Genomic DNA, 12,032 nt, shown 5'->3' with positions numbered 1-12,032 from the left:
CTTGATGATTCTCTTCTACTTTTGTCTGTCTCTCTCTCTCTTGGGATAATTCAGAAAAAAATTTTTTTGGCTGGCACAGCATAAGCCTCAGGCTTCCTTGCACCATATGGCTAATAATAATAATTCTCCTCCACTTTACTCTCAGTTATTACAAGATTATCTAGCTTACTGTTGAGTTTAATACACCTCTGGCATTCCCCTCCCTGAATAACTCCTCATGTGTGAATGTAGATGCAAAATATTCATTTAGTTTGTTAGCTACCTGAGCAGGATCATCAACAGTTGGTCTATTGATATGAAGTGGAACAATCTGATTAATCCCCCTTCCTTCTAGGGTTTACATAAGTAAAGAACTCTCTGCTGTTTTTCTTTGCATCCTTTGCCAAAGATTTCTCGTAATCTGCCTTTGCCTGCCTAACCTCCTTTGTGACTTGGTTACAGACCAGCTTATATCTATCATAGGCTTCCGTGTCGCCTGTTAATTTATATGTATCCCATGCATTTTTCTTCTCTGTCACATGTTTAATTAGTTCATCTGACATCCATTTAGGCCTAATTTTCAACAATATTTCTTAGCTGGTATGAAAAGCCTAGTAGCTTCCAAGATTAATTCTTTGAATGCTTCCCATTTTGAATTTTCTTTTGGTAACATCATCAGTTGGTTCCACCATATAGAATTTAAATACTGTCTCAGACCACCGTAGTCACCTTTATGAAAGCAAAACCCTTCCCTTTAACCCTGATGGTAGTTACCTTTGTGAGTAAATCCCACTTCAGTACATTATGATCACTGCCACTTAGTGGTTCCTTTATCTGCAGATTCTTAATGCATGAAGAATCGCTACTGATAATCAGTTCAAAAGTATTACTCCCTCTAGTTGCCTCCCAAACATGCTACTGTAGAAAACAATCATCCAATAAATCCACAAAAGCCTTGCTAGTGTATGTGAGTGACCAACCCACAAATTCCAGTCAATATCTGGGAAATTAAAATCCCTCATTATAAGGGAGTGGGCCATTAAATCAGAGTGTCTTAAATTGTTTATTATAGTCATCAGAGTCATTAGGCCTATAACACACTCCTACTCTCAATTTTGCTTTCCCAGTGCTTATGTCACACCAAACTGACTCGACACTGCACTGTCCAGCCATGTCGATTGGCTGTATTTCCTTGGATTTTAAGTGTTTCTTAACTAATAGCATAACCCCTCCTCCCTTCCTATCCTTCCTGTACACATTGTACTCCCCCAAAAAAATTCCAGTTCTGCATTGCTTACATCTGTGTGACACCACGTCTCTGTTATCCCAACAATACTGCCTTTGAAGTTTTGACCAACACCTCAAATTCATCAAATTTATTTACCAAACTCCTAGCCTTGGTGTACACACAAGTATACATGCACTTGTTTCTATTCTTGGCTACCCTAACACAGCCCATGTATTTACTTGTTCTGCAATGACTCAGAGCAGTCTCTGGAATCCCCTGCACCTTGTTTTCCAGGCTGCTGCTCATTTCAATTGAAGCAGTACAAGAATTACTTTCACCTCTGCCAGCGGCTACTGTTAATCTATTAGTCCAGGTATCTCCCCCCCAAGCTAGTAGTTTTCCGACCCGCCTAGTACTGCCTCAATAGCATCAACAAATATTCTTGCACCCTTTCTATTTAAGTGTGTCCCATCCCTGTAGAAGCAGTCTCTCCTGTTAACAAGCACAGACCAGGTTGAGAAAAATTCTACCCCTTGAGCCTTGCACAATCTCTCCAGTGCCGAATTGAACGACAAGGCTCTCATCATATACTCTCTCCTATCGTGTCTAGGTAGAATTGCAGACACTTTCAAATTTAACCTTAACTCACAGCTTTTTTTCAACATTGACCTGTACTTGTTAAGTAATTCTGCCGGTCTCCTACTCTTAATATCATTAGTGCCAACGTGTACAACAATAAGTGACGTGTACACTTATTAATAATATGGATGGAAAATCAGATTCAGAAGCAAGTTCACCTGAGTCTAATGGCCATTCAAGCAAAAGCATGAAGTATTTATGAAGATATTAAGAATAAGTACGGCAAATCCCAAGCCAAGTTTGTGGCAAGCAATGGGTGGTTTAATAGGTTCAAGTGTTGTGCTGGTTTCCACAACATTAAAGTAAAATTTTGTAATTTCACACTTTTGAAATTTTTCAGCAGATGAGATAAAAAAAATTGAATAAATAATTCTATTTACACGTTTGTCGAACATTTCTTTTTTGCTTCAACCAAATTTAGTGCCCATAGTTGTGAGGGCTGCATAAGCCTTTAGGGAAATTCCGACTTATGTACAGTTCCATTGAATGCAACCCTTACATAAGTCGGGGAGTGGCTGTATATTTTTTAAAATAACATTTATATATAAGAAAATATTTTTTGTGATTAGCTAAGTAATACTTTGTGATTTAGAAAACTTTATGATAGATTTAGAAAACAGAGGTATGATAATGTTAAGACATTCTGGTGTTAAATTGATGCGTAGGAGTGATGCAATGGGGATCATGGAAAGAAGATTGGTAACATGAATAAAAAATTTTTATCAACAACATACATATATATATATTGACTTATCCAAAGAGAAAGATTCGAGCTTACAGGAAGATGTTCGGAAGGAGTTGGTGATGGACAAAATTGGGAATGTTAAGGATTTTCCTGCTAGCACAAATGTAAAAGTGACTGAATCATATCCTACTGAATTTATATTGATGACGGTGGATAGAGCCCAAAACAGATTTTCAGTGTTGAAGAAACCAGGCTATTTTGGAAGTGAATGCCATCAAAAATGTACATTTCAAAGAAAAATTTCAAAGAAACTATCCTGGTTTTAAGTCATCAAAAGATCAACTCACTCTGCTTGTTGATGGAAATACAAATGGTGACAAAAAAAAAATTGAAGCCTTTGTTAGTCTACAGGAGGGAAAATCCTAGATCTGAAGAACCAACTTAACACTTCACTGCCAGTAATACTGAAATCATAGTGTGGATAATAGTTTACACTATGATTACATAAACCAGTCATGTAAGATGACAAATCTGTCATGACTAGTTTATGGAGTTTTTTTTACCTGAAGTAAAGATATAAAAATGAAATCTGGATTTCAAGATTCTTATTATTTTAGAGAATGCCGCTGCTATGTTCTTGACTCCGGTAGCTTGTGTCCTAATGTTAAAATAGTGTTATTACTACCACCACATGTGACATCATCCATAGTGCAACCCATTGGAGCAGGGAATTACAAGTGTTTTGAAAGCATATTATTTATGCCTCACTTTCAGGAAATTAATTTCCAAAACCGACATGATAAATGAAAACAATGTGGAAGATTTTTGGAGCAGATTAAATTTGCTCCAAATTTAATTTGAAAATATTAAGCAAACTTGGAAGCAAGTTTCTATTCAAATGATGAATAGCTGCTGGAAAAACTTACTTTCATACTGTTGGTGCCTTTGAAGAATTCAATGGGATGCAAACTGAAATCGCAAATCTTAAAAAGGATGCAAGGTTCCATGAAGTTGAAGAAAATGATGTTGGAGAGTGCATCCAGTGCCATTAACAAATGAGTATCTGGCAAAGTTACAGTGGTTAACTGTTGAAGAGAAAACTGGCGGGGTTGGCAATATGATAAAAATCTCCAAAGAAAAGAATTCAGATTATAAAAAATGCCCATAAAAATTATTGCAAAATTATTGAAAAATATTTTTGCAGTAATGACCTTCTCTATGGTCATGCTTCCAAGGTTAAATGTGAGGTGAAAAATGTGTTGTCAAGCTTTTATACAATTTTATCTTAATATTATGATAAAGAAAACATACAGCTCTAGGTCCATTCTTCAAACTCAAGCAGTTCTTTCTAGAATAGAACCCCCCCCACCCAGTAACTCTGTCTCTCCCTCCTCTTCCTCCACCAAATGGTCTTACAGCATCCATCTGCATTCATATTCAAATATTTTTAGTAAGGTATGTAAATGTTCAAAAACAGTACATACATTTTTTTATCATTATTTTTGGAATAATTTATTATCTTAAGATCCCAATTAGACTTTAACACAATAAATGATAATACATCTCTGCAGCATAATGACATCAAAACTAGCATATGGAGGAACTCCCCGACTTATGTGATACTCGACTTTACGTAAGTTTTTGCTGGCCAATGCAAACTTTAAAAAATCATGGAATAAATGGATTTATCGTGAAAATATCGTCATGTCAACCCAATAACAGATTTTTTTTTTTTGTAATTCATTCCAAGTCCTTGGAAGTTGAAAACTTCGCTATATTACTAAGATGTGTATCCCTGTAAAAGGTCATTTTATAATGGAAATTGCACTACCGTCATCATTATCATATGTTTCTGTTATAAGAATCAATTCTGAATGTCTTTGTGATATTTTTCTAAAGCACGTTTCTGGAGGTCATGACCAATAAACAATAAAAACAATTTGCACTTTCCGGTTTATTGAGCTTTTCTGTTAGTGCATATAATTATAAATGGATAGTAAACTCGATCTTCTTGCATTTGTGATAATACTGATAACTACAATTTGTGTGGGTTTTTAAGTTATTATGGTGAAATGTGTAACCCTTCACTGAAATTTCAATCATATAAAAAACAAATGTTCAGAAACTTCTCTTCGTTCCTATTTATGACCAACGAAATAAAGTGCCCAACAAAAAGTGAAAGTGGTGGTAGTGCCAGGAAACAAAACAAAATTGATTTAAAAATGAAGATGATTAATTAAGAAGCAGGACAAAGTTTGTCATCTATTGCAAGGGAATTAGGTCTCGCTGCTTCAACAGCGAATACTATTTTACAGGACAGTGCATGTATAAAAGAACATGTCAAAATATCAACAGTGATCACAAAACAGCGTTCAGGTGCTATATCGAAGATTGAACCAGCTGTTAATAATATGGATGGAAAATCAGATTCAGAAGCAAGTGCCCCTGAGTCTAATGACCATTCAAGCAAAAGCAACAAGTATTTATAAAGATATTAAGGATAAGTACAGGGAACCCCAACCAAAGTTTGTGGTAAGCAAAGGGTAGTTTAATAGGTTCAGAATTGCGCTGGTTTCCACAATGTTAAAGTATGTGGTGAAGTTACTTACTGTGCTGATTCTGTAGCTGCAGAGAAATTTTGTGATGTGTTGGAAAAAATTATTGACGAAGGCGGCTATTCAATGCAGCAAATTTTTAACATTGACGAGACTGCTCTGTATTGGAAAAAAATGCCGGATCGAACATACATTACCAAAGAGGAAAATACAATGCATCAAAAGCATCAAAAGGTAGGGCCACGCACTTGCCTGGGGCTAATGAAGCAGGAGATTATACATTAAAACCACTGCTTGTGTACCATTCTGGAAATCCTCGTGCATTTAAGGGCATCAATAAAGCCACTCTACCCATGCATTTCCGACTGAACCAGAGAGCATGGATAACAATATCTCTCTTTGAGGATTGGTTTAAATGCTGCTTCTTTCCCAAGGTTGAAAAATATTGTAAAGACAACGATGTTACTTTCAAGATTTTGCTTCTATTAGATAATGCTCCTGGACATCCTACACATCTAGATGATTTCAATTCAAACATGAGGGTCATATTTCTACTGCCAAACATGACTTCACTCATCCAACCTACGGATCAGGGCATTATTTCGAATTTAAAAGCATACGATTTATGCACAACATTTACTCAGGCATTGTCTGCAGTAGACGATGAGAAAAATTTTACGTTAAAAAACTTGGAAATCTTACAATATTTACCACGCCATCTTAAACATTAATAAGGCCTGGGCAGGCACATGGCACATAAATGGCACATGGAAGAAAATGGCATATAAATGGCACATGGAAGAAAATATGCCCACAGCACGTAAAAGGCTTTGAAGGATTTGAAAAAGACGAATCACACGAAGAGGTTACAGATAAGATTGTACAGGTTACAGAGCTACTTCAGTTGGAGGTTGATGCCAAAGACGTGGAGGAGTTAATAGAGGAAGAAGAGAAGGAATTATCTAAAGAAGAACTTATTGACTTGCAGGCAGCGATAGTGAAAGAAGAAAATGCTGACGAAACTCAAGATGAACCAAACAAGGAGCCGAGATGCTTCGTCACCAGAGAGATGGCAATGGCAAGGTTTGAGAAGACGGATCCTGACAGCGAATGATTCTTAAAAGTTAACAGAGGGGTGAATGATATGCTTGCTTGCTACAAAGAAATCTATGACGAAAAGAAAAAAAGCCACTGTCCAGTCATGCATTAATAGTTAACCCGTAACCAGTGCACCAGTGATTTTTCTTTCCCTCACACACATTCACTAAACGGGGTAAAAGTTATCCCATTTTATAACCTTAAAATCAACAAACACTAATTCAAAATTGTTCACTTTTTTGATGACACCTTTATTTTCAATCTTTTTTTAACACAACTGTGAACAATTCTCCATTTTTTCTATTAAAAACAAATATTTTAAATTAATTTTTGAAAATAAAGCATGTCTGCAGTGCTTTAGACCTCTTTTTATCCTCTCTTATTATATGAATAAATCTTTTGACTTATGAGTGAAATATCAATGAAAAAATTCACTTCAACAATTGGACATGAAGGAAAACAGCAAAATAACAACATATGTTGCCATAAAGTGTTAAGAGTGTATGCTTCAATCATTGGAGGTGAGAGATGTATGCTAATTTTAAATACATGATTTTAGCATGTTCACACAATTACTAAGACTAGGCTTAAATATGGACCTGTATTTTTACTCTTTTACATGATAACCAACAATTATTTCTGGAATTTTCTATAGAAAATCAAAGAAATAATTTTCATTAAAAGGTTTTGAGAGTTTCAGTACCCAGACATCACTATATTGAAGCTATTTGGCTTCTCATCAGCGAGTGGGTAGGTATCCAGAGGTTATGAGGGTTGATGACCCAGTTGCAACTTATTTACAAAAATACGAGAGAAGGTGTGCTTTTTGGAATACATTATTGTAACATCTCATATTGTGAAATTCTTCACAATGAGTTTCCCTCCTTATGCTTCAAATAAGTAACATTTCCCTGTTAGAGAAGACTACTGTTACTTATTTTCATTGGGTATCATCATCCAGACAGCACTGTTTTTGGGTTGTCAACCCTTATACCTCTGGGTACCTACCCACTCAATGACAAGAAGCCAAACAACTTTGAAAACAGTGCTGTGTGGGTACTCAACTGAAAATAAGTAACAGTAATCTTCTCCAACAGGAAAGTGTTACTTATATAAAGTATAAGGAGGGCAACTTGTGAAGGATTTCACAATATGAGATGTTACGATAATGATGCCACTGTACAAACTTTGGTTTGTCTAAAAAATTCAACTATGTAGAAATAATGCAAATGCATAATGCTGTAGACTAAGACACACACAAGTAAGTCTTAGGACTCATTGTAGATGTTATTCCAACAATGATAGTTAAATATCTATTTAGATCTTTTGATGAGATAGAATATTTAACATATAATGAGATAAAATTTAACATATCTATTAGAATAAAATTGGTATGGATTTTGGTATTCCTCCAGTATGCCTTTAACTTTCAATCTGCCTTATTAATTGCATTAGAATTGTAGAAATCTGGCCATATAAAAAATCATATATCTCACTATTAGGCAGAGAGCACCAATATGCTCTCTACTCTTAGCATGCTTGTAGAAAAGCAATGTTTGCTAGAGATGCAACAAGCATGCTCTAGTATTCACATCTTTTTGGGTTTTGATTTTGTGTTTTTATCATTCTGTGTGTTGGGTGTGAGGTTAAATAATTGACCATGAAAGTCAAATTCCTATTCCAGATTTTGTTTACTTTTCTGAATTTTTATTTTTTTCTTACATCTTAGGTTAATCGATTTCAGTTGTGTTGCAGTTTGTATAGGAACATACACAAGTTTTGTGTAATTAGCAGGGGTAGTACTGCTTTTAATGTGGCACTTTAAATAGTCTTCTGGAGTCTATTAACTTTTCTTATCTTTTAAGGATCTGATAGCAATTTTTTTAGAAACAAAAAAATTCTTACTTGTCATAAAGCGAGTTATCACTTACCTTTGCCCGAGCTTCCCTAGCTGCTTCTGCTTCAGCAGCCATGGCCCTTTGCAGCTGGACAGGCAGCCTAGCATCTTTTCTGTATAAAAATAAGTAAATAAATAGATTGTATAATACATATATACTGTAATATAAGCAATAGTGATAATATTTCACCAGGTAGCCTCTAGTGAAACTGGTTTTCATTCACATACACCACTTCTTTAGAACGCAAAAGCATTTCTTAGGTTTTTTCCAAATTTTTTAATGATATTTGACCAAAGTTGTATGTCATAAACTTAAGAGCATCCTATGGATAGATGGTGACATTATTTTTACTGTCATTCATTAATCGGGTATAAAATTTGGAAACAACATGAAAGTTGAAAATGGATTTTTCTATTATTTTAGAAAAACATTAAAAGGCAATAGGGTGATATGGGATGTAGTAAAGATATCACGGAATTTCAAAAGGACATTATTGTGGGAGCTTGTTCGTCTAGCGCTCCCATATCAGAAACGGCATGTCTTTTTGGTTGCTCACAGCCCAATGTGGTTAAGGTGTACAGCGAATGGTGTCGAATGGGTCAAACAACCTCTGCCAACAAAACTGTAAAGGATTACACAAGGCAGATATTCATGGTAAGTGAAAGGTGCAGCACATTGTATGGGCTAAACAGCAGGTCACTGTGTGACAGTTGACACTGCAGTACAATATGGGGAATGCAAAAAAAATATCCCAAATGAGGATGCACCACACAATTGGACATATGGGGGTTCCACAGCAAACAACCCAAGAGACACCTTCTTCTCATCGCTGATCACTGACTTTGAATGCTGCAGTATCAACAACATGCTGGTTGGATACTGGAGAATGAGTCCAAATACCTGGTGCAACATGCCAACGGATGCCTTTGTTTATGGTGCAAGCAACCATGTTGCTTGCACCATAAATATCTAGCTGAATATTATATATTCAGATATAATGTTCAGATATAATTCAGATATTATATTCAGATATAACATTATATTCAGATATAATTCAGATATAATATTATATTCAGATATAATTCAGATATAACATTATATTCAGATATAATTCAGATATATTATTATATTCAGATATAATTCAGATATAACATTATATCTGAATGCATCAGGAGCTAAAAATGGAGTTTCTAGGAAATTCAAACAACCCTTCCCCCCCCCCCCCATACTGAATATATATATTTTTTTATCCAAACACCAAAGGTATTAGTACCTATAGTACTTAGTACCGTGTGTAGCTTGAATGTTGAGAAGATGAAAGAAGATACTTGTTGACATTAGACTTGAATTTCTGTAGATTGTAATTTTCAGGAAATGCATGTGAAGGGAAATTGTTCCAGAAAACAGAAGTTGAAGGAACAAATGAGGAAGAAAAGTTGGTTCTGTGAGTTTGAAGTTAGACAGGCAAAGGATGCTGACTGGTTGCAGCACATTTTGAAGACTGGTTTGGAAAAAAAAGGGAAATCATAGAAGCCAATTCAGAAGAACAGTGCCCGTGGAAGTATCTATATAAGAAACATGCAACAGAAACAGAACATCTGTGAGACAAAGAGTGAAGAGACTCTGTAAGAGATGGGTCATTAATTAACCTAACTGTCTTCTTTTAAATGGAGTCTAGAAGCCTGAGAGAGGTTATGGTGGCACTTTGCCCAGATGTGTGAACAATATTCTATAGTAGGGCAGATTTGAGATTTGCACAGAGTGAATAACTGTTTAGAAGAAAAGTAATGCTGAGAGCAAAAGAGAAAACCCAGTTTTTTAGATGCAGGGGAAGCAGTATTTATGATGTGCTCATGATTTGTAATAGGGAAGTGGGTACGCAGAATCAGATTAGCAAGGGAAGGAAGAGATTTCTGAACGTTAAAACAAGATTTAAAATAGGACCCCAATCCTTACAGACACTAGGATTGGAAAGTTTAGATATAGGAAAATGTGATATGTATACCAAGATAGAGGAATATATGTTTTTTTTAGACAGCAGTTATAGATAGAGGAAAGGAGCCAATAACATAAATGCTAAACAAAATTTAGTACATTGTCTGAATGAGGAAAATTAGTTGGGGGGCTTATAATTTCAATTTTAGGTAAGTGCTGTAACATTGAAAGAGAATAGAGGGAAAAAATTATGGATTATTGGGCCACCATAAGCATTCATTACTCTGCAGATTATCATCTTTAAAGCAAGAAATATACTCAAACCATATGACAGGATCAAAAGGAAACAGAAAGAGGAGGAAACATTTTTAAACAATTAGAGAGAGCATATTTAAGGGAAATTAATTTTACCTTTTTGAGGCTGTTAAACTCTGCTGTGGCCAAACAAAACTGATGAACATTACATTGAGATGGATCCTTTTGTCGTTTTTTCTCAGTAATTTTTGTTTTAGTTTAAAGGCCTGATTAATTTCAGTCCCACCAGGAATTAGAGCTAGAGGAAATATAAGAAATTCTCAAAAGCCACACAGATGGCTCTTGAAAACAGGGTAATTTTTTTGGAAAGTTGGCTATTTTACTTAATTAACATGCTGAATTGTGTTTAATAAATAGTTTCATCTATTGGCTTATTTTTGACGTTAGCTAAGGATTTAATAAGTTAAAACTTAATATTCATAGAGTATTTGTTATTGGTAAAAAAAAAAGAAAAAAAAAAGTAAACTGCAGCCATTATCAACCCACTGCAAGATGGAAAGCTCCTCAACAATTCGTGTTGAGGGAAATGGACCATAATCTGCCACGCTCTCCAGTGCGGGTTGGCAGATCGACCGTATTTAGCAGTCAGGGGCTTGAACTCTGGTCTACTCAAGGAGTGTGTGCTACTGCACTCCCACTCCTGACCACTTGGCTATGGAGGCCTCCGTAGGTATTGGTAATTGTTATTGGTAATTTTGGCATATCTCACAACTGGTAGGAAGGCAAAAAAATTTCAGATTTTTTACCATTGGTTAATGTGTGCACGTGTTAACCAATGGTCAAAGGAAACACACAAATTCAAATTGAGGAAGGATGATTGCAGGAATAGATGTGTGGAGTTTTGCCTTCAGCCAGCAGGTGGTTGATTGTCGGAACAATTTTCATCTGTTAATGTGGAAGTGGGGAGTTTGAATAAATTCAAGGAAGAACTACACAAATTATTGGTGAAGACGAACAAGAGATGTGAGAGTTGTTGTTTTTTTTTTTTGCTGATGCTTTATAAGGTTCCTTTCTTGCATTATATGTCACTATTGCTACTACTACTACTACTAATAATAATCCAGTTGATCTGCAAAATGGCAGTCAAAGATAAAATTTGGAAAATTAAAGATTCTATATTTGCATAATAGTAATCATGGTTTTTTTAATGTTATTACTTGAAAAGCAACAAACTTACCACAGATGATAATGAAAATGATTCTGCAATCAAACAGTGGATTGCACAGTTACTGCTGACTATTCCTTAACAGTCCTTAGGACACCAGACAACTCATAATCTTTTATCTACAGTGTACGGGTATTTTGCTATCAGGAAAAAAGAGGTAACGATTTCATTATATAAAGTAAATATAAATAAAATCCTACTGTGTAAGGCAATTGTAAGGCTGCACTTGGAATACTGTGTCCAAGTATGGAGACTTAATCTAAAAAGATATTGAGCTTCTTGAAAGGGTCCAAAGACAGGAAACTCGTGTGGTAAGATCAACGAAAGGGCAACCATATAAGGAAAGACTTTGAATGTGTAGGCTACAGAGCTTGGTAACTAAGTACCTTAGAGGAGCCCTAACAAGTGTAATAAGGCTCTGAGAGGAGAAAGTAATTGAATGAGACCTGAATTTTCTCTGTTATGATTCCAGATCTAGGGGATAAATTAAAAAATATCATAAATTCAAATTACAGTGGAAGAGATTTAGACTGGA

General features: G+C 35.4%; 1 protein-coding gene across 1 annotated transcript in view; it reads right to left on the bottom strand.

Moving 5' to 3' along the window:
* Positions 1-12,032, bottom strand: part of LOC150080871 (band 7 protein AGAP004871-like) — a 200,255-nt gene that overhangs the window by 26,389 nt on the left and 161,834 nt on the right. Inside the window, exon 7 of the mRNA XM_090381560.1 lies at positions 8,116-8,194. Within this exon, the coding sequence (XP_090237686.1) occupies positions 8,116-8,194 (79 nt within the window). The remainder of the gene's footprint in view (positions 1-8,115; positions 8,195-12,032) is intronic.

This window comes from Mastigoproctus giganteus, chromosome 9 (genome assembly GCF_048544385.1).
Source record: "Mastigoproctus giganteus isolate SK-2022 chromosome 9, ASM4854438v1, whole genome shotgun sequence".
NCBI classification, from domain to species: Eukaryota; Metazoa; Arthropoda; class Arachnida; order Uropygi; family Thelyphonidae; genus Mastigoproctus; species Mastigoproctus giganteus.
The sequence above is the reverse complement of the archived record's forward strand: the minus strand, read 5'-3'. Positions and strand labels throughout refer to the sequence as shown.